We start from the raw sequence: 23,898 nt of genomic DNA, 5'->3' as shown, positions 1-23,898 counted from the left end.
TGATAGGGTGTTGGTGTTGGTCCCCACGGTCGAAAGTAAATTCCTAGCCAAATGGCAGGGGCCCTATGAAGTATTGGAGAAAATAGGGATGGTGAATTATAAAATTAGCCAACCAGGAAGACGAAAACCTGAGCAGCTCTATCACGTGAACTTGTTAAAACCATGGAAGGATAGAGAGTCCTTGGTCGCTGAGACTACCCGAGTTTCTGCTCCAGTTCACCTGGCTGTCCCTGAAGTTGGGATAGCAGAGACTCTGTCCAAACTTCAGAAACAGGAGGTTAAAGAATTTGTGCTCCGTAATAGGGAGAAGTTTTCAGACCTGCCAGGTTGGGTCTCGGGAGTTAAACATGACATTATCACCACCCCAGGGGATAAGGTCAAGTTAAAGCCTTATAGAATTCCAGAAGCCCGGCGAGATGCCATTCGCCAGGAAGTAAAAAAAATGCTTGAGTTGGGGGTGATAGAAGAGTCAAATAGTGATTGGTCCAGTCCCATTGTCTTAGTGCCCAAACCAGATGGAAGTTGGCGGTTTTGTAATGATTTTCGCCGCCTGAATAAAATCACTAAGTTTGACACCTATCCTATGCCCCGCATAGATGAACTAATTGATCGCCTAGGCACTGCCCGGTACATGACCACGTTAGACCTTACCAAGGGTTATTGGCAAATTCCTCTCTCGGGGTCGGCCAGGGAAAAAACAGCATTTGTAACTCCAGACGGATCTTTCCAATATCGGAGGATGCCTTTTGGGTTACAGAATGCTCCTGCCACATTCCAACGCACCATGGATAAGACCCTTCGGCCTCATCTAGCCTATGCTGCTGCATACCTCGATGACGTGGTCATTCACAGTGAGGATTGGGACTCACACTTACCAAAAGTTCAGGCTGTGTTGGATTCCATCTGGAAAGCTGGGTTTACAGCCAATCCAAAAAAATGTACCATTGGGCTAGAAGAGGCGAAGTATCTGGGGTATACCATTGGTAGAGGTCTAATCAAGCCCCAAATAAACAAAGTTGAAGCTATTAAGGATTGGCCACGTCCCACCAGCAAGAAACAGGTTCGTGCATTTTTGGGGATTGCAGGTTATTATCGCCGTTTTATTCCCCATTTTGCCTCACAGGCTGCTTCCCTGACCAATCTGACCAAAGGGAAGGAGTCTGTCATGATCAAATGGACTCCCGAGGCAGAAACAGCTTTTCAGGCTTTAAAACAGGCCTTATGTAGCCAGCCAGTTTTAAAGTCGCCTGATTTTTCACGAGACTTTGTGGTCCAGACAGATGCATCAAATGTGGGTTTAGGAGCTGTACTGTCCCAGATTATCAATGGGGAAGAACACCCTGTTATGTACCTCAGCCGAAAGTTGAAGGCCCATGAAGAGAATTATGCCACCATTGAGAAAGAGTGTTTGGCGGTGAAATGGGCCTTGGATTCTCTCCGATACTACCTCCTGGGTAGACAGTTTGAACTGGTGACGGATCACGCCCCATTGAAGTGGATGGCACAGAACAAGGAGACCAATAGGAGAATAAATAGGTGGTTTCTGGCCCTTCAGGAATTTAGTTTTGTGGTAACGCATCGCCCCGGTGTTCAAATGGGGAATGCAGATGGTTTGTCCCGTGCACATGCGTGCCTGTCAACCTGTGTCCCAACCCTAGGGTTGAAACAAGAGGGGGGGGTATGTGACAGGAAGTCAGGAAAATCTATGGGTGTTGTCACTGACGGGAGATATATTTCTGCTTGGTTTAGACAATTCACTAATTGCTATCAGGTGTCGGCTGCAGAGGTAGGCAGGAAGGTGTACGGAAGTTGAGAACACTTTCAGCTGTTCAGAATGAGGCAATTAAGATCTCTATAACTTGTCCAAAGGGAGTCTATTGATTGCTGTCTCCTGAGGCTGTGTAAGCTGGGGAGAGCAGTCAGATGAGAGACTTCTAAAGGTGAGGTGTTGAATTTTTTTCTGTGTAAAGAAAACACAAATGGACATTTGAGTGTCTGCTGTAGAACCAGCAGGGTCTGCCCAAAGAGTAGGTTGGGAAGACTCCTTAGATAGGTTCCGGTGTGTGAGAAGGTAGACGCCCACAGTGGCCAGGATTTATTTTGTGTTTTGTTTTATTTTGATGTTTTTGCTGCATGCACTGTTTTGAAGAAATTGGACGAATAAACCATAAACTGTTGTTTTCAACCACTCCTCGGCTATCTCCCTGTGTGACGAACCCCCCCAAAAGGGGTTATCCACACCCGCTACCGAGCTAATCCCTCACACCTACAACACCAACACCAACTGACATAAAGCTTACAGAGGAATTCGATTCCCATAGGTCAATATTAACCAGTTCCGGACCGCCCCTGCCACAGATATACTGCGGCAAGCAGCCCCTCCTGCGGGAACCGAGGTAGGTGTACGCCAGTCATGCGGGTGGTGCTGGCGGGGCAAGCGCGCTGTCGGCAGGGTGCTTTCGCCCCCACTAGGCAGCGGGGATGCCGATGCACTGGGCTGGCGGCCGTGATTGCCGCCGGCCACCCACGATCACTCCCTGCTGCCATTACTAGTAAAAAAAAAAAAAAAATTAATAAAAATGACATAAATCTTTCCCCTAGTTTGTAGACGCGATAACTTTTGCACAAACCAATCAAAATACGCTTATTGCGATTTCTTTTACCAAACATATGTAGCAGTATACAAATTGGCCTAAAGGGATGAAAAAAATTAGATTTGTACATTTTTTTTTTTTTTAAATGTTATATAGCAGAATGTGAAAAATATTGTTTTTTTTTTTTTTTCAGATATGTCACTCTTTTTTTGTTTATAGCGCAAAAAATAAAAATCACACAGGTGATCAAATACCACCAAAAGAAAGCTCTATTTGTGGGGAAAAAAAGAGATCAATTTAATACTCGTACAGCATCTCATGACCACGCAATTTTCTGTTAAAAGAACGCAGAGCCGAATCACAAAAAATGGCCTGGTTATTAAGGGGCAAAGCCTTCCGGCCCAGAACTGGTTAATTACAGGTTAGGCATCAGTGTCAGGGGAATGCCTTATCAAGAGAACATGTCTTCTTTAGTGGAAGAGCAATGTGAGCGATTCTCATTCAGGGCCGGTTCACATTAGTGTGATCACAGAGATCGCACGTAATTCGGAGCGCACTACATGTGATCTCTGTGCGGTGCAAATTTCAGCCATATGGCTGAATTCGCACCGCAATCGTACTAAACACACACATGACCCTTTTTTTTTATCCGCAGCAGAATCGGATCGCATGGTGGTTCACACTAGTGCGATCCAATTCTGTGCGAACTTGCAGATCGCACTGCGATATGCAATCTCAACTGGGGGTGTCGTTAACGTTTAATTGACACCCCCTGCATATCGCATATGGCAGTGTGAACTGCCAGGGGTGCGGATGCGATGCAGGAACATGCTGCATATTCGCAGCGTTCCCGCATCGCAGAAGTGTGAACCGGGACTAAGTCAGAGGTCAGAAAATGTTAGTTAATATACTGTAGTGTGATATGATAATATTCATTAGGCTTTCAATTTTTCTACGTATTGAACAGGTTTATCCCTCTCTCTCTCTCTCTCTCTCTCTATATATATATATATATATATATATATATATATATATATATATATATATATATATATATATATATATAATTGTTGAAATTGTTGTACAAATTAATATTTATTGTGTGACAAAGGAATCTCAGAGCACAATAGGTTAGCTAACATTTGTCTGATTGGAATCTGGGACTGATCCAATTGATAAAGTAAAGTAAATGTAAAGTACCTATGAGTCAGGATGGCTCAGTCATGTGCACTTTTGTATGTAAACAACATTTTTTCTCAGACAGGCTGTAAAAAGATTGAGTATCAGATGTAAAAATGAAAGTGATCCATTTGCTGGCTAAACAAAAAATTCAAGGTATATTTATTCCATATATGTCTAAATAATAATTTCTTGACTGATGTGTTCAACTATTGCCCCTTTCTAGGATACAAGACACTTCTAAAATGCTTGTCTGGCATGTTCTGCAACAGAGAGCTTATAGGAATTATGGGACCGTCTGGTGCAGGAAAATCCACATTAATGAATATTCTAGCTGGATACAGGTAAGCCATTATCTAAAACCAAAGAAATAATCAGCGCAATCCGCAAAGTGAATCCAAATCGTGATATTTGATGGCTGCTCACATTAAATACTTTCACTACACCCAAATGATAACTAATAAATACAATGCAGAGCCAATCAAAAAATAATCATAAATAGTATAAAGAAATAAAAAATAGTGAATAAATTGCATAAAGTGAATTGGTGCACCAATAAAATCCAAAAGATTATAAAATAGTCTATAATAAATATATAAAAATATGATAAATATACAAATAAATAAATCTTTAGTGCTGAATAAAAATAAAGTGCTTGTGCTGGTGTTAACTCTACACTCTGGTAATCCGTGTAATAATGTGCTCAATAGCAGCTCACCTTAGTGTCTGACCCATCTGTCACAATGAGCCAAACAAGCTTTTAGCACTAATGCCATACACCTCCTTCCTCCTCCAGAATAAAGGATTATTATAGACTATTTTATAATCTATCGTACTTTATTGGTGCACCAATTCACTTTATGCACTTTATTTATTCACTGTTTTTTATTTATTTATACTATTTATGAATATTTTTTGATTGGCGCTGTATTGTATTTATTAGTTAACAGGTAAGGCATTGACCTTTAAAGACAAAGAAACCATCTACTGTACATCTTCCTTTCAGTGCTTTCAGTAACTTAACAGCTGGTTGCAAGGTAAAAATATATTTGGTTATATTTGTTATTTTCGAAAATCATAATAAAGAAATATTGAAATTAAAAATATATTGGGTTAAATGTATGAAATATTAAAAAAGAATAGCGCAACCATGCAAAAGAAATGACTATCAAATATGGAGACGATCCATAAATAAAAATGGGGATTTAGTTCCACCATATGGCCATATCGTGCTCAAGCCCACCACTGCGTCAAAGTACCCCATTATCAGTGGGTCCTACACTATCCATAAAAAAGGGGTGAATCCAGCCTCTCTTATGCCCTGTACACACTATCAGATTATCTGAAGACTTTTGTCTGCAGACTTACCAAAACCATATAATATGAGGTCAAACCTAAACACTTTCAATTTATATGCAATCCGGCAGGCCCTTGCACTACATAGAAAAGGTAAATCTGAAGACAAAAGTCTTCGGATAATCTGATAGTGTGTACAGGGCATTACCCTTGGAGACAACACCCCTTGCTGGGAAGGTGTGCTAATGCACTGCAGGGGACTCCTCCTATATCTACTTGATAGAGGACACCAATAGAGTACAGGTGTGTGTGTGGGGGATGGGATGCTCAACCTCAGAAGTCTGGTCAGACCGAATACATAATAAACAAGCAAAAAATTGGGGGAGCAAACCCTGAACATGTATATCTTTAATATACATGTTGCTTGGTCCATAGCTGCACCGGCTTTAGATATACATGTTCAGGGTTTGCTCCCCCAATTTTTTGCTTTTTTAAATGTATGAAATATTTGGTCTACGAAGATAATAGTGTATGAGACCTAAATGCTTTGTGTATTGCACAACATGTTTCCCCACTGGGCTACAGTATATAAAAACAATACTCCAGTTTCTGCTGTCCAATGCATAAAATAAACATTAAATCCCTGGAAAAATAAAATACCATCCTCAAATGTATAATGTTAGTGCCATTAAAGATTTAAAATTCCTACCTCATGTTATATATCCTTTAAGCAGCTCAAAAAATGTCAAATTAGGGACCCAAACATAACAATGCTGTTTAATCATTGCAGAGGGCATAACTTTTTGATTCCATCCTTCTTCATTTTTATTAGCCAGCGTTATTAGCCCACATTATTAGCCAGCATTATTAGCCAGTGGTATTAGCCAGCATTATTAAACAGAGATCAGGTGGCCAAACACTTAGGCCCTTTTCACACAGGCGAACCGATCGGACCCTCCATTATCCTCTATGGAGCGGCAGATACAGACAGACAAAAACAGACAGATGGGGATTCCCATAAATCTAACAGATCGGATGGCAGTTGGGTGTAAACGGACATACACAATGTTAACAGGCGCTTGATCACATATCGAGCCAACAGTCCATGGAGTTAAAGTCATTAATGGCACAGGGGGAGAAAAAGTCCACCATGTAGGGCAGCCATCCAGAAACCAAAAGCCAGGGGTTCCACAGGGCTAAAACAAAGACAGACAGAGGCGCCTCTAAGTGTAGACTTTATGCAACAGGTTTAATTAATAAAATTATGCACTCACGTTAGTAAGCATATATTCATGCCCATAAAACAAGGTTCCAGTGTGGAGAAGTGTACATCATCCGGTCATGGACATCCGTCCTGCTGGAGCTGAAATCCTTTCGCCGTGGCCGGCTTGTACGGCAAGGTTAGAACCAGGAAGTAGGCTCGGTGTATTTGCTTGACAGCAAGGCTTGGTGGATAGTCGACCCTGGATACAAATATACCGAGCCTACTTCCTGGTTCTAACCTTGCCGTACAAGCCGGCCACGGCGAAAGGATTTCAGCTCCAGCAGGATGGATGTCCATGACCGGATGATGTACACTTCTCCACACTGGACCTTGTTTTATGGGCATGAATATATGCTTACTAACGTGAGTACATAATTTTATTCACTAAACCTGTTGCATAGGATGTAAACGGACACGTGGTCCATTTACATCTGACCACCCATAGGGAAAAGGAGACTGTGCCCGCCTTGTTAAGAGGAGCAGACACGGACCAGCCATTCACCTGCTCAGCGGGTATCAGCGGACAGATCTCCCACAATGATACAATAATAATAATGCACAAAATGTGCCGAATGCAGGGTTAACCTTTTTCTTATTTTTGGACCTGTCCAAGTTTTTGGCTGGAAATCAGTTTTGTCTCAAATTCTTAATGATTCCCTTATTTTCAGCAGTAGCTATTCTTGGCATTGCCCTGCAGTCAGCAAAGGGATTCAGTCTCTTCCATTTTAATGGCAGCAATGCAAGCTCACCTTGATTGGTTCATACTTTACTTTTTCTTCTTTTTGTGATAATTTAAAGCGTAACTCCACTTTTGTTGAGAAAAGAAAACATTCCCCTCTGTGATCTATGTACATTACAAGGATTATAACAATCTTTGTTGCAGATTCCTACTACTTTTTGTTATTCTGAAGAAATCACTATTTGTTCCTCTGTGCTTCTGTGCTGAATGAGTCTACTAGGAGTGGTCTCAGAATTATCAATCGGCTGTGCAGCTGCAGAGCACTAATGAGAAAAGCTGCTGGGCCTGCATACCATTAGAAGTGATTTCCTATTGGGAGTATCTCACCTAAAATGACATTTTTGTTCCAGGGGATGCCTGAAATCTGACTTGTATCTTAGGCAGACTTCTGGGAAAATCGATGGGCCAATCACACAAGCAGGAAATTATGTTTCTGGGGTGTGGTCAGTATACATTCTGTGTTCAGAACACCTCCAGGTAGCCATATTGCATTTCATTTTCAGAAAATTACAGAGCTGCAGATTGAAAAGGAAAGGTCATTTTTAATAACATTCAATTACAATATGACTTGTGTCACAATTGTATACGCTATATTATTTTTTCTTTATTTGCTATTTATTTTCTATTTTGTGATTCGGCACTGCGTGAATTTAACGGACAATTGCGCGGTCGTGCGACGCTGTACCCAAAATAATTTGACGTCCTTTTTTTCCCACAAACAGAGCTTTCTTTTGGTGGTATTTGATTACCTGTGCGATTTTTTGATCATGCGCTATAAACAAAAAAAGAGCGACAATTTTGCAAAAATCACAATATTTTTCACATTTTTTTATATGAAATTCCCCCCCAAAAAAATGTAAAAATCAAAATTTTTTTAAATTTTTGGCCAATTTGTTTTCTGCTACCTATGTTTGGTAAAAAAAAAAATCACAATAAGCGTATTTTGATTGGTTTGCGCAAAAGTTATTGCGTTTACTAACTAAGGGAAAGATTTTTGTCATTTTTGTTGTTTATTTTTAGCGTGTAATGGCGGCGATCTGCGATTTTTTTTGCGGTACTGCGACATTGCGGCAGACAGATCGGACCCTTGACTGACATTTTTGACACTTTTGGGGGTACCAGTGACATTACTGCAGTAATCAGTGCTATACATATGCACTGTTACTGTAAAAATGACACTGGGAGGGAAGGGGTTAACTTTATTGGAGAGGGAGGGGTTAAGTGTGTCCCTAGGGGCGTGTTTCTAACTGTCATTAGATGTGGCTAGTGGTGTAACAGCACAGACCAACAGTCCTACATAGCAGGACCGAGTGATCTGTGCTTTTACACAGGGGAGAATGACAGGCGGCTTTGTTTACATTAGCCGCCTGCCTTTCTCCCTCTCTACCCGACGATCGCGAGTGACCGGCGGACATCGTCACACGCACCGGCTTCGTCGGGTATGAGCGGGGGCGGGAGCGCGCCTCCGGCAACGCGCGCTCGCCCCCTATTCGCTCCCAGGCTAGTGACGTACCAGTACGTCACTTTGCCTGGGAGGGGCTGACTGCCGCCGTATATAGTCGGGCGGTGGTCGGCAAGTGGTTAAATAAAAAAATATATATATGTGGACTGTATGCTTTCATATGAAAATAGTGCTGAGATAGGTTGCCTTAACCTTCCAATCTAATACCTCAGCAAAGTATTTGTGAACCTATTGATTTGTTAGAACCAGAGTTATATAGAAGAAAGTACTGATGAGCGGTGCCAACATTTTCACTTGTTATTAAACATCAATCTAGAACAGTTATAGAGGACAATGTTCAATGTTAGGGTTTATATACATTTTGATTTGGTGAGTTAAATTATAACTAGCGGCAGAACTTTTTTGTAGATTTAGATAGAGTGGAGAGGGTTAGAACACCTGTCAGGTTTTGCTGTCTGTTCTACAGGTTAAGGAAAGTCACCGTCTCTATTTGTCTTATATACTGTTACCACTAAAAGTGAAGGTAAAGAAAAATCCCAAATTTTGAGTTGTCCCAGCATGGGGATAGAGGGGAAATCTTCCTATGGGGACACCAGGTGATCCTGGTGACAACAAGGGATTCCTTCACCTTTGGGAATTTCCTCTCACTTTCTTTTTCAGCTTTGAGACAGGAAGTGAAGGGAAATCTCCCAAATGGGACACAAAGGGCAAAAAAAAAATAAAATCTGACAGGGGTTTTACCTCCACCTATACCTCTTCTATATTCTATCCAAAATGAAAAAAACTATTACCTATGATTCTACTTTAATTCTTACTTTTATATTTTGTTCATATTATCTTCATTGAGTTAGGGGAATTTGCATTCTGTCTTCAGTCTCCTGAAATTTGGAATATCTGTGGTTTGCAGATATATGACAGTTTCAAAAACAGGAAACATCAAAGGCTAGCGACCAAATATGACCCCGATAGCAAGCAATTGTGATTCAAGTTTTAAAATGACTTGCTAAGCTATTGCTAGACTTGCTGGCTTCACAAGTTTGTTCCATAATTTCAGCAAGTCTGCATTGCATGACTCCAAATACACTTTCTTTGCAAATATTCTGCAAGACTGCTGCAAGTTTTGGTTCAGTTATGTTGTGCAATAGTCATCCCACCACAGAGGTCACTGTGGCTGAATTGTCATGCTGTAGACTTGCAGAGCTCATGCTTTAGACTCACCACTGCAACTTTGCTCTTGCTTGAGACTTGCCTCGCAAATTTGCTACAAATTGGAAATGTGTCAGCTAGAACTTGTGCTTCAAGTGCTCTGCAAGTGTACAACTTGCCAGTGAAGATGTGCAGAAAGTTACCAGACTTACAATTAAACACTGCCTCAAATTAGTGGCAAGTTATTCTTGCTATCTTGGGAACAGTCGATTCTTTGCTGACTAAAATCGAATTTGCTTTGCTGGGCTGCCAAGAGCCCTGCTAAGAGAATGACATCCCAGCCAACTGAAATGGCCCGGGGAGGGGGGGGGGGGTGTAAAGCAGGGCACCTTATAGTGTTGGGTACTGTAATAAAACAATTGAATAACTAAGGACCAGAAAGTAACCCAAAGTTTGTGCTAAAATGTTTTTAAAACAGGGACAGTGGAATGACTGGTGAAATCCAGGTAAATGGAAAGCCGAGGGAGCTACGAACATTCAGGAAGATGTCCTGTTATATAATGCAAGATGACATGTTATTACCACATTTAACAGTCAAGGAAGCGATGATGGTGAGTTAATCAGCATAAACAGAGTTTCTTACAATCAGGAATGGAAGACTTAATTGTCTTGTTTAAGAGCAGGTCATTTTCAGCTTCTTTCATTTAAAGAAGTATTAAACCCAAAAGCAAACATTTATTATACTGGAGATTACTAATTCTTAGATGTAATGGTTGCATTAATTTTTTTTTTTTTTATGTGTTTTCTTATTTTAATCTGGTGATCTTGCCAGTTTTTCAACAGAACAAACTGTCCTTCAGATGTAGCAGTTAGAGTGTTGAGACAAACCATTTAACACTCACATGGGACCCCTTGTTGCTGATTCTATTCTGTCCCTCTTCCTGATCCATGCCCAACGTTGTTCCTTGCATCTCCTATTTTACTCTGCTTATCTGTGTTCTTCCCTTCATTTGTATATATTATATGATAGCTAGGTTGCTAGTTAGGTTTACTGTCACTTGGTTCACTGTTCACATATACACAGCAAGATTTCAGATTCATTAACCACTTACCGCATATCAACGTACCGATACGTCGGTACACTTTGCGGGTTTATACCGGGATGATGCCTCTAGTTAGAGGCATCATCCCGGTACCGTGGTTTGAAGCCGACGGTCGGCTTTCCGTCGGTAACGACCGATGCGGCTCGGGAGCCGCTCGATCGTTACCCGGGGGGGCGGGAGGGGACGTCCCCCCCTCCCGCCGCCTTCCGTGGCTTTGCCCAGGGCTCCCGTCCCACCGGGAGCCCCGAGCACCCAGCCGGCACGTCCGCCGGCTGGATGGAGTCCCAATGAATGCCGGAAACGGCATCGATCGGGGCTCCGATGACGTAACCCGGAGGCGGCGTCCATGACGTCACTTCCGGGTTACTGTGCTGCAAAAGGCGGCAAATTTAAAAAACGGCTGTATGCAAAAATGCCGTTTTCGGCGTTTTGCATACAGGGAAGTGTAATGGAGGGGTCTAGGGTCTTTTAGACCCTCGATCCCTCCATAAAGTGTACCTGTCACACATATTGCTGTCACAAGGGATGTTTACATTGCTTGTGACAGCAATAAAAGTGATCAGATTTTTTTTTTTTAAAAAAAACCTGTAATAAAGTTTAAAAAAAATAAAAAATAAATAGGAAAAAAAAAAAAAAAATTTCGCCGCCCCCGTCACCGTTAGCTCGCGCACAAAAAAAACGTATACGCAAGTCGAGCCGCAAATGAAATCGCTGTTCAAACCCCACATGTGAGGTATCGCCGCGATCGCCAGAGCATGCGCAATAATTTAAAAAAAAGAGCTACACTCTACCTCTAAACTGGTAACCATTAAATAAATTTAAAGCGTCGCAGATTGAGATCTCTATTGACCGTAGTTTGTCGCCGTCCCACGGGTGGGCGCAATTTTAAACCGTAACATGTTGGGTATCTATTTACTCGGCGTGACATCATCTTTCACAATATACAAAAAAAATGGGCTAACTTTACTGTTTAGTATTTTTTAAATGCAGTGAAATGTGATTTTTCAATTTTTTTCCAAAAAAATGGCGTTTTAAAGACCGCTGCGCAAATACCGCTTGACAAAAAGTTTTGCAATGACCGACATTTTATTCTCCAGAGTCTTTGTTAAAAAAATATACATAATGTTTGGGGGTTCTAAGTAGTTTTCTAGGAAAAAATACTGCTTTTAACTTGTAAACAAAAAGTGTTCGAAATAGGGCTGGGGCTTAAGTGGTTAAGTGCAGTTACACTGATCTGCATATCCCTGCTTTTGTTGGATACCAGCACTTGGTATCCTAATAGTATCCAACCACAAATGAAAAAATGTAATGCATTGCAGATTACCAGTTCATTAATGAGTTGGCTGTATTAGTTTCCTTTTGAATTGATTTATTTTTTTACCTGATTTTTCTGCCAGTAACACACTTCCTGTACTAGGGTTACACGCTCACTCACCTTACATTATCAGGATAACAGAAACAGGATGGGGTTAAAGAAACTTCCTTTTATCCTCTTCTTCTATCGAAGTTCTATAGTCCCCAAAAGTAACTAGGAACAATGCAACTGATAAGGTAGTTACAGTATTAGCTTAAAGAATGTCTGGCAAGGTCAACAAGTAATTTTGCACCCATCAAACAGATATAACAAAATGCTTTCAATGATATACTGAACTGATCAAACAGTACCAAAAGATAGGTTTATTGTTAGTGTTCACATACTTTTAGGCTTCATGTACTCTTGGCTGTCATTTAATGTGGCCGTGGGAAAAAGAAAAACGCAGCAAAATTGCGCCGTGGTATCTACCACATTCAGGAGAGGGAGGTTGAGGAAAGTTGGACGTCACCTAATTGCAGCAGCTCCTAAACTTTGCTAAAAGCCTACAGTATGTGTACATTAACACGTAGACTTTTATGGAGTTGAGTTTAGAAGCTTTGGCAAAAAAACGCCAAAAGCTCCTAAACTCAAGTTTAAGAGCTGCCATTGTACATGAAGCCTAGAAAATAGCCTTTTAGTCATTCTAGTATTTCCTATAGTTACAGGATCTTTCTTGTATTGTCAAGGTCAGAGAAATCAAAAAAAGACAAAAAAATGATCCAACAGATATTGCGATACCTCATATAAGTTGAGTTGATGCTCAACTGTTCTCATTCTAGTAGCTTGGTGCATGGTTTGAGGTGACTTATTTGGTGAGAATACAAAGCTGACAGAGGTAGGTAAGAAGTTATGCAATGTGGCTGGGCAACAAAACACTGAGCTTAAAAAATATTATATTTTTCAATATGTCTTGTCTTCTGTTCCTAATTCTAAATAGGTCTCTGCCAACTTGAAACTCAGTGAGAAGATAGATGTCAAAAGAAAGTTGGTGAGTGTAGGGTAATTTGGTGTAAAGGTTTAGGTATAGCTAAATATTGAAGCCCAATGTAACTGACGCATATATAAATGCTCTTCTTTGGCAGGTAAATGAGATTTTGACAGCCCTTGGTCTTCTTGAATGCTGTGGAACTCGTACAGTAAACCTCTCAGGAGGTCAGCGCAAGCGTTTGGCTATAGCCCTGGAACTAGTCAACAATCCTCCAGTCATGTTCTTTGATGAACCCACTAGGTATACATTTTCCATTATACTTACTAGTGTACTGTAATAATTTGAAGTTGACTCTTGAGATTCAATGTAAATGTTTTGGCAATCTTATTTATATAAATGGTACCAAAATCAGTCAATCAAACAATAATATTAGAAGTTATAACTAAGCTTTGTACGTAATAACATAACTGTAAAGTCCCAACGTTTTGGTTTAGCTTGGGGCTACATCCCTCTCATTTCTGTAAAAAGCTTTAAAAATTTTGCAATGAATTTAATGAGAAAACCTAGAATCTGGTGGGTAGAACATAGCTCCAAGCTAAAATAAAAGTTGAAGCCTCTCTATATAGTAAAGCTGATTAACTAAAGCCCTGTACACACAAGCCGAATGCTAGGCAGCATCAGACGGTTAAAAAACTAAAAAACAGCCTTCATTCGGCCTGTGTGTACAGCAGCCGTTCCGAGAGAAGCTGGCTTTTTGGCTGGGTTCTGTCAGACAAGCATGCTGGAACCAACCAATAGCAGAGATTGTTGATTGGAGTGTTCTGGAGGGGGGGGGGGGGTCCCCCCCCCCGCCCCATTAGGACACAACAGCTCGGGGGGGTCCCCCCCCCGCCCCATTAGGACACAACAGCTCAGCAGCGGGAGATTGCTGTACTAAAGTAGAATCGTTAGTGCAGCGGCTTGGACCAGAGCTGACAGTGAAAAAAACTCAGTGTGTACCAGGCTTAAAGGAATTGAGAATTTTCACTCCAAAAAATTAGCGAAGATTCATTTCAGTTATCCAATCATGTGGAAAGCCAATTACCATTTACTTATTTCATAATTTATACACAGATACATTTATTGATAGAAGATTCTCAACTCATTGTTTCGAAGTCTGAAAGACTGGCGCAATTTCGTTGTATCCTTAGATACTGACTACCAGTTCACATCCGAAACCATTGGTTTCTAGTATCTCCTATAGTCAGTATCTAAGGATACGACAGAATTGCACTAAGAAATAACTGGAATTCCCCAGACAGGCATTGCCCCATGTGGCAAATATCAAATCTGCTGTTTTGTACCATGCACTGACATCATCAACTTACCTAAAGGGCAAACAATACAAACCCAAATTTTTCACAAATTGCCAAACTATTGACGTAGTATACCTCATGCAATACTTCTGCTGAGCGTTTTATGTAGGTAAAACCAAATGGGCCTTTTTTTCAGCGAATTAGGGACCGTGTAACTTTGATCTATAAAAAATACCCAGAAACTCCCATTAGCTGTAATGTGGGTCTGTACCACAACTATGATGCATCCAATATCTGGTTTTGCCCATTGGAATATGCACTCATTCATGAAAGGGGTGGAGATGAGGATCATTTTCTGTTACGATGTGAAACAAAATGGATTGTTACTTTGCAAGCCACTAAATCTCCAGGCTTAAACGAATCCATAGGTTTCAAGTCTTTTCTATAATATCCATATATACATATATTCGCTCATTTGTAACATTTCTTTAAGATACACAAGTTTCTCCGCCATGTATGTTCTTACATAGATTTTACACATGTATGATATTACTGTTATTATAGTGTTGACTTAACAGTTTTTTGATGTACAGGATCAATGTGGGGAACTAAGTAGGCTCACAGAGTGGGTACACACACTGTGTGCCCTTTACATTTATATTCTTACAAAACTCGTTAATGTTTTCCCATCAATCCCAATCTATGTAATACTGATCCCTAATAGATTATTTTGTTTGGCTTGATATAACCACCAGCGGCATAAATGGGGATGCCTCAGTTTGGTCGTACGGACGCCCAGGGCATCTGGTTTTTAGGGGTTCCTCCACCTAAACCTATAGGCATTTGGTGGAGTCCCCTGCCTGGTGTCAAATTGTGCACCCTATTCGTTCCCATAGTAACATCAGGTACCTCTCTCCTCTCTCTGGGCCCTTTTGGATGGCTGACACCTTCGACTCAAAACATTTTTTGCAATATCTATACATATATTCTTCTTACCTCTGACTATCCGTGGTCAGATGACTCTTTGAGCAATTTAAACCTATTCAAGTAGTAAAAAGTTTAATACAGCCGATGTTTATGTGGCAGTCTCTGGGATGTCCTTGGGCTCCCTAGCTAGTGTTGTGATTTGGACTTTGTTCTCTTTTCTGACCTCTAGGTAGCTCTACATTCCCCTATGCCTTTTAAGTTATACCTTTTGTCTTTTTGAATTAAGCTGACACTGATGTTTCTTTCTTATATGTTGGTGTCTCACCACCTGCGTGCCTAGGTCGAGTTGGTCCTGCTGTGCGCATGCACCAAGTGCCTGTGTGGCACACTTCCATCAGACTGAGGTTTTGCCTAATGGGGGTGGTTGTGGGCATATTCTTGGTGTCTGCGCCACTGCTCTGCGTCAACACACCAGGCGTGGCGGGAGGGGTATTTTAGGAGCTTTTGCCGTTAGCTGTGCTGAGGGGCAGAGAAGCTGGCAAGTCACTCCCACATGATTATAAATTCGATGGTGAGACTCTAAAAATAAACAACACTATTTGGGACATTTTCTTATTTCTCCCTGCAATGGGACTCTAGTAACCACCTATCTTTTTTTCCTTCTTTAGTTAGATTTAGTGGGCTGTATTTAAATAGCTCTGCTGTGTACACATGTTAAGGATTGCAGACTTTACTGTTTGGAGATATTTACCATCCACCAGGTATTTGCATACCAGTTAACTAATTTGTTTAGCATTCTCCCAGAATTTAAGCAGCATCCCCTTAATAAACTACAATATTTGTACCTGCCCTATTTGTTGATCCCTATTTCTAGGGGTGGTTTGGGGGTGGTTTACTTAACATCTATTTTGATTCATAAACATATTTTTTATAGTGAACAAAGATCTAATTTGCCCCTCCTTTGACCAGCATATAAGTGCCCCATTTTGTAGCCACTGGGTTGTCGTTCCCCTTCTCTGCCTTTTTTGAATGTTTATGGTGATCTTGGGACCTTACATCCTTCTAGTAAAACTCTTGGATGACCATATTTTCAATGGTTCATAGTGGTAAGATGTCCCTCATTGATCTTTATATGCAATGATTTTTGTAATTGATGTTATTCTGTGTTGTATAAATCAGGTTAAGACAAATTATATGAAATTATGTATATGTTTCACAATGTTTAAATGAAGATCATTTAAGAGAAGGACTTGTAAAAAAGTTGAGGTGAGAGCAAGATTTTGAGTATTTAATTTATTATTACATGTTACATGCGGTTTGGTGCACTGCCGTTACATGCGGTTTGGTGCACTGCCGTTTACTTCTATGTGCATTGCATGCATCCAATGCATTGAAATGCAAAAAAAAAATTTCAAAGCACTCCTCTCTGCAGCACTGAGATGGGAACAGACATTATTTTTACTATGGGGAAGTTGGACGCTTGTTGCAGCTCAAAACAATGTAAATGGTCTCTCAAAGATATTATATACTGCAAACAGCCTGCTGTTTCGATATATTGTTAGTTTGTTGTCTGACAGTTATGTATACAGAACAATTTAACACTGGATCTTGTTGGTAGCTTCTGCCAAAAATATTGCTTTAACCCCTTTATGACTGCATAACACATATGCGCATACTGCGATATGCGAACTGATCTGGGGGTGTCGTTAACTCTGTATTGACACACCCATATGGCAGTGTGAACTGCCTGCGTGCAGGGTTCCCGCATCGCATATGTGTGAACCGGGACTAACTCTAAGCAAACAGTTAAATACACAGGATTTGGATTTCTATCCTTCCAGTCCTAAGACTACATGTCTATGCCACAAAGCACAACCTAGTGTGATAGGGCAGAAGACCTCATTTTCTCTGCTGCAATTAAGTAACACTTAAAGGTCTTGTCCCTGCCCCAGCCTCCAGAGCCTGCAACTGGACAGTGAAATAAGAAGCAGCAGACTGATGGGCTGTTTGTTACTCTGCTCTCTCCTGCTATAAGCATGTTCCTTCTTAGCAAGGGGACACTGCAGCGCAATAGATTTGCACCTTGTGATGCTTTCCCCTTATTCCAGTCCACGTTTTGCTGTGCAGGAGAGTGCAAAAGGCTGCTACCATAGTCAGGTATTTACACTGCTTGCATTAAATCATTTATAGTGTAAAGTCTAAATCTGTTTTTTAGTGTGTTTGACATCAATGTCCCACTATATACAGCTTTCTTAAACAAATATTTTTTTGCAAATCTATTGCAATGTTCTTAACTGGAGATCTTGCTGGTAAACAGCATTTTTCCACTTCAGACTGACAATGCTAAGCTACAGTCTTGCAGTTAGTAACAGGTTAGTTAAACTGATGTGTGCACTTCTTTCATTGGCCATTAGAAGGCATATCAGGTCTATCAGATAGGCAGCCCATTGGCAAACTAAAGCAGCTTGTATTTCAGGCCGACAACACTGGCACCCTTTGCAAAGCAGTGGCTTACTGTTGTCAGCTTGCAAGCAGTGTTGTTACTGGTAGGATCTCTAGGTGATCTCACAATAGATTCACAAAAAATAAATTGATTCATGAAAAATTATAGAGTAAGGCATGATGGCAAATGTACTGAAAAAAAAAAGTTTACAAAATCTTTAATGATGGATTAATGAATACAGAGGTGTAATAAATTGTGTTTTTTATATTTTCCTGGAGTTCCGCTCTAAAGACCAAGGTTTGTTGTTGCTGTCTTACAATGATCTGCCATCAGTCTCTAAAATTTTTAGCAGTCATACTTTCTCTTTTGTTGCCTTTTTTTGCAGTGGTTTGGATAGTGCATCCTGTTTCCAGGTGGTGTCATTATTGAGCTCTCTGGCACAAGGCGGTCGTACCATCATTTGTACCATACACCAACCAAGTGCCAAGCTGTTTGAAATGTTTGACAAGGTGGGTAACTGTATGCTTGCATACCTCTTCTGTTACATGTATGTGTTAGCTCCTGATGCAGTCAGGTTAGTGATCTTCATTTCCATTTGTAATCTTTGTGATTTCTGTGTTTTCAGTTGTATATTCTCAGTCAGGGTCAGTGCATATATCGAGGGTCTGTAACTCACCTTATTCCATATCTGAAGGGATTAGGATTACACTGCCCAACCTACCACAACCCTGCGGACTTCAGTAAGTTATACTCAGGCTTTTATATAATAGGGCCAAGAGTCATAGGCAAAGTGCAGCAGCCCATAACACCCATACAGGGTCAGTCAGCAATTGGTTTCCCTGTTCTAAGGGCCCATTTACAACAGTCGGTGCACATTATAGTGCACATAACACTTGCGCTGGTGTGCATTGTGCACCAGAGCTGCAAAGTATTTTACTTTAATCTTTTTTATTTTTATCTTTTTACTTTCTTTACCGTTAACAAAAAAAAATACATTTATGTCTATTGCATTTTTATGGAACGCCAACCCACTTGCATGGTGTGAACAGAGCACATGGAAAACAATTGTTCTTGCATTAAGCCTGCGATGATCAATGCAGATCAATGCGCCTGGTGTGAATGAGCCCTAAATCTGGTTGCTATGGGTTTCTGAACTCCATTCACCTTGAACTGCCTTAAAACATAAGCTCCAAAGTTTTACAGTTGTATATGTATATTTATTTTTGTGCACTCTTAGTATCTGACTAAACCTGAACATTTTACTATCTAGTTATTGAAATAGCCTCAGGGGAGTATGGAGACCTAAATCCAGTATTATTCCGAGCAGTGGAAGATGGACTGTGCCCGATCCACAGGGAAAAGAGTAAACCATCTATGATAGAACTAGACCTATGTCCCACAGTAAGTATATATACTCACACACAAACCCTACTCAATAGGAGTGACCCATGATGCTTTAAAAAAAGATAAAGCCTTACAAGCTGCCAAAAAGATCAAGGAGAATAGAACTCCCCCACTTCTGTAGTGAACGCACTGCAACTACTTAATGAACAGTATTTGAAGGCAGATCATCTAACACTGGAAGCATTAGGATGATCATGCAGTGGGGGCATCAGGATGGTCATGCACTGAAAGCATTAAGATGGTCATGCACTGGAAGCATTAGGATGGTCATGCAGTGGGGGGCGTAAGGATGGTCATGTAGTGAAAGCATTACAATGGTCATGCACTGGAAGCATTAGGATGGTCATGCAGTGGGGCGTAAGAATGGTCATGTAGTGAAAGCATTAGGATGAGCATGCACTGGAAGCATTAGGATAATCATGCAGTGGGGGCATTAGGATGGTCATGCAATGAGAGCATTAGGATGGTCATGCACTGGAAGCATTAGAATGGTCATGCACTGGAAGCATTAGGATGATCATGCAGTGGGGGCATTAGGATGGTCATGCAGTGGGGGCATTAGGATGGTCATGCAGTGGGGGCGTAAGGATGGTCATGTAGTGAAAGCATTCCGATGGTCATGCAGTGGGGGCGTAAGAATGGTCATGTAGTGAAAGCATTAGGATGAGCATGCACTGGAAGCATTAGGATGAGCATGCACTGTTTAGGATGTTCATACAGTGAGGGCATTAGGATGAGCATGCACTGTTTAGGATGATCATGCAGTGGGGGCATTAGGTGGCCAGACATATTATTATACCTCAGTGTTATAATAATTCAATATTATTTCTCTCCCAGCAGGATATGTCTGGCCATATTGAAAGTCACACCTTTGCCACAAGCTCTATGAACCAGTTCTCCATCCTTTTTAGACGCACATTTGTTTCTATCCTGAGAGATACGGTATGTTAAATGAGTGGGGAAATATAACATTTAAACAGTGATAGAAAGTGCTGATAACAGTGAAAATACTTGCATATTTGCCCAGATAAATAGTAGAAACTCATAGATAATGCAGAAGTATTTGGACAAATCCAACATGTCCGTTCGACGGAAGCTAGTCATGAGACCGGCTTCTGTCAGACAGGGATCTGCACACATGGGCCGAAAGCCAGTCAATTTTTGCCAAACCAACCGATTTTCGGCCTGTGTGTATCCAGCGTTACTCAAGAAGTTCTCCTGGCACACAGCCTTTATTTTCTTTGTGAAAACAGCTTGTGCTTATATAGAAACATGTTCATTATATAAGATTAGGTAGATATACATTTCCTCAAATACCCCATTACTTTCCTATTTTACTGGCTTAATGTGTGTATGATAATGCTAGACCAAAAACATGAAGATTGGATATATAGTAAGGTGTATTTTCCTTAAAATTTGCAAATCCGTGATGAAAATATGGTGTGGGTGGACTTTGTTCTGGTCCAAGACTGCTACCATTCTGAGAGAAACAAAAGGAACGCTCGCCAGACGGTGAATTCTTGGATGGTTACATCTGGTACAACAGTTAATTTAATTTAAAAGTTCAATTTGAAATGGTTGAGAGCATCAGGCACAGCCAATGCATTTCAAAAGAAAAGCCTCCCCCTTCTTTATGGCTAATGTAAAAAAAGTATACATCCAATTTTACAATTATCTCATGCAAACACTATAGTGATATAAGTCAATAAAATCCATATAGCAAGAAAGTATCCATAAAACGTCCATGTCAATAAAATGGTGGTCAATTCAAATAATCTGGTGATCAAGATGATTCTTGATATGATATATATACAGTATCTCACAAATGTGAGTACACCCCTCAATTTTTTGTAAATATTTTATTATATCTTTTCATGTGACAACACTAAAAAAAATGACACTTTACTACAAGGTAAAGTAGTGAGTGTACAGCTTGTATAGCAGTGTAAATTTGCTGTCCCCTCAAAATAACAAAAGTGAGTACACCCCTAAGTGAAAATGTCCAAATCTGGCCCAATTAGCCATTTTCCCTCTCCGGAGTCATGTGACTCGTTAGTGTTACAAGGTCTCAGGTGTGAATGGAGAGCAGGTGTGTTAAATCTGGTGTTATCACTCTCATTCTCTCATACTGGTCACTGGAAGTTTAACATGGCACTTCATGGCAAAGAACTCTGTGAGGATCTGAAAAAATAATTGTTTCTCTACATAAAGATGGCCTAGGCTATAAGAAGATTGCCAAGATCATGAAACTGAGCTGCAGCACGGAGGCCGAGACCATACAGCGGTTTAACAGGACAGGTCGACCAAAGAAGTTGAGTGCACGTGCTCAGCGTCATATGCTGAGCATGTCTTTGATAAATAGACATATGAGTGCTGCCAGCATTGTTGCGGTAGTTGAAGGGGTGGGGGGTCAGCCTGTCAGTGCTCAGACCATACGCCGCACACTGCATCAAATTGGTCTGCATAGCTGTCGTCCCAGAAGGAAGTCTCTTCTAAAGATGATGTACAAGAAAGCCCGCAAACAGTTTGCTGAAGACAAGCAGACTAAGGACATGGATTACTGGAACCATGTCCTGTGGTCTGATGAGACCAAGATAAACCTTTTTGGTTCAGATAATGTCAAGCATGTGTGGTGGCAACCAGGTGGGGAGTCCAAAGAATTCCAATATGTACTGTGACATACTGAAGCAGAGCATGATCCCCTCCCTTCGGAGACTGGGCCGCTGGGCAGTATTTCAACATAACAATCCCAAACACACCTCCAAGATGACAACTGCCTTGCTAAAGAAGATGAGGGTAAAGGTGGTGGACTGGCCAAGCATGTCTCCAGACATAAACCCTATTGAGCATCTGTGGGGCATCCACCAGCTCCGTGATGTCGTCATGGAGCTGTGAAAGAGGATTCCAGTGGCAACCTGTGAAGCTCTGGTGACCTTCATGTACAAGAGGGTTAAGGCAGTTCTGGAAAATAATGGTGGCCACACAAAATATTGACACTTTGGGCCCAATTTGGACATTGTCACTTAGTGGTGTACTCACTTTTGTTGCCAGCAGTTTAAACATTAATGGCTGTGTGTTGAGTTATTTTGAGGGGACAGCAAATTTACACAGTTATACAAGCTGTACACTCACTACTTTACATTGTAGCAAAGTGTAATTTCTTCAGTGTTGTCACATGAAAAGATATAATAAAATATTTACAAAAATGTAGGGGGTGTACTTACTTTTGTGAGATACTGTATATATAGTGTAAAAACAAGAACCTAGTCATATCTTAAGTTAAATATTTCCCTACATGAATGGAAATGAAGATGTTAATAGAATAGAATAGTTTACTGTCTTTTCTGTTTATTCGAATAAAAAAATGAATGCCGGATATAATCTATACAGTATATCTTTACCTTGTTAGTGTCTTTATTTTTATGTCTGATTCCAATTCCTATGACTTTCCCTCTCAAAGGTTATATATGTATAAAATGATGCTACTTGGTTTGTTCCTGCTCCAAGTAGTTCATTTTCTCTGTAGCAGAGCATTATATGTAATGTTGTACTTTCCCACCCTCCCAGGTCCTGACTCACCTGCGTTTCATGTCTCACCTATGTATCGGGGTTCTGATTGGGCTACTGTACCTGCACATTGGGGATGATGCCAGCAAAGTGTTCAATAACACAGGCTTCCTGTTCTTCTCCATGCTCTTTCTCATGTTTGCAGCTCTCATGCCCACTGTACTTACCTGTAAGAGCAACTGTGATATGATCCTTTATATTTGTCTTCTTCCCGTACCTAATTTATGTTTCGTTATGTATTTCATTTGACCTCCTCTTTTCATGCCATGGTTCACCTTTTAATTTTTTCTGTTCTTTTATTATTAGTATATTTCACTTTCTGATTTTCCAGTTGCTTTACTTCATCCCCACTCATTACTTTCATCCAAGGTTTTCAGTAAGTCTTCCCTGTTCTTCTTCATCACAGTATTGATTATTTACCCACAGTTCCCCTGGAAATGTCTGTGTTCCTTAGAGAACACTTGAACTATTGGTACAGCCTGAAGGCTTATTATCTGGCTAAGACAATGGCAGATGTCCCCTTTCAGGTAATATGCTTTGTTCTTGGGTTTCCTACGATAAATATTTACCTACATTAATAAAGAAATATAAATGATGCAAATGATTCCAAGAATTGATTGAAGAGATTAAAGCTAAAGTTTAGATTTGGATGTTTTTACACATTAGTCCAGCTTGGAACAATGCAATTCTGTATGAACCATATCGGTGGGATTCCTGTGGAAGCTGAAAATCACTGTAGTTGGCACTGCTACTACACTAAATTTCTATTCCATTGCCGAGTGGCTGCCCTGCTGCATTGAGAACACAGGAGGTCACTTGCTTGACATGGACACCATTCAGGAAACACTTTGCATTCTGTGGAAGCTGTAAATCACTGTAGTAGCCCTGCAATCTTGCGAGGGCTATTCAGAGAATAACTTGCATTTCTCTCTATGAATGCAAAGTGTTCTCTAATTGGACAACATGGGGTGGTGATGTCACAATCTCCACCATATCCAATCAGAGAACACTTAACAATCTGTAGCACACCTCCTAAGGAGCAGTTAACAGGGATCCCCCACCCTGCACAGCCAGGGACACCAAATTTCCATAGGAACTCTTGAGGCAGAGAACAGTCCGTGATTTAATTTTTGTTATTTATTGAGGGTAACAACTTGGATAGGGATGAGAGATTATGGGAGATACTTCAACAACAAA

At 40.7% G+C, this 23,898-nt stretch overlaps 1 protein-coding gene across 2 annotated transcripts in view; it reads left to right on the top strand.

Annotated features, from left to right (window-relative positions):
- ABCG4 (ATP binding cassette subfamily G member 4) overlaps positions 1 to 23,898 on the top strand; it is an 81,232-nt gene that overhangs the window by 44,853 nt on the left and 12,481 nt on the right. The window contains exons 3-12 of one of the 2 annotated variants that reach the window (XM_082274545.1): positions 4,000 to 4,117; positions 10,159 to 10,291; positions 13,075 to 13,125; positions 13,220 to 13,365; positions 18,116 to 18,239; positions 18,356 to 18,470; positions 19,001 to 19,131; positions 19,975 to 20,076; positions 22,702 to 22,870; positions 23,128 to 23,228. In XM_082274545.1, coding sequence (XP_082130671.1) covers positions 4,000 to 4,117; positions 10,159 to 10,291; positions 13,075 to 13,125; positions 13,220 to 13,365; positions 18,116 to 18,239; positions 18,356 to 18,470; positions 19,001 to 19,131; positions 19,975 to 20,076; positions 22,702 to 22,870; positions 23,128 to 23,228 — 1,190 coding nt within the window. Of the gene's footprint in view, positions 1 to 3,999; positions 4,118 to 10,158; positions 10,292 to 13,074; positions 13,126 to 13,219; positions 13,366 to 18,115; positions 18,240 to 18,355; positions 18,471 to 19,000; positions 19,132 to 19,971; positions 20,077 to 22,701; positions 22,871 to 23,127; positions 23,229 to 23,898 lie in introns of both variants that reach the window. The other variant, XM_082274544.1, reaches the window with a different exon arrangement.

Source organism: Pelophylax lessonae, assembly GCF_965119305.1.
Source record: "Pelophylax lessonae genome assembly, chromosome: 12".
In the NCBI taxonomy this organism is placed as follows: Eukaryota; Metazoa; Chordata; class Amphibia; order Anura; family Ranidae; genus Pelophylax; species Pelophylax lessonae.
The sequence above is the reverse complement of the archived record's forward strand: the minus strand, read 5'-3'. Positions and strand labels throughout refer to the sequence as shown.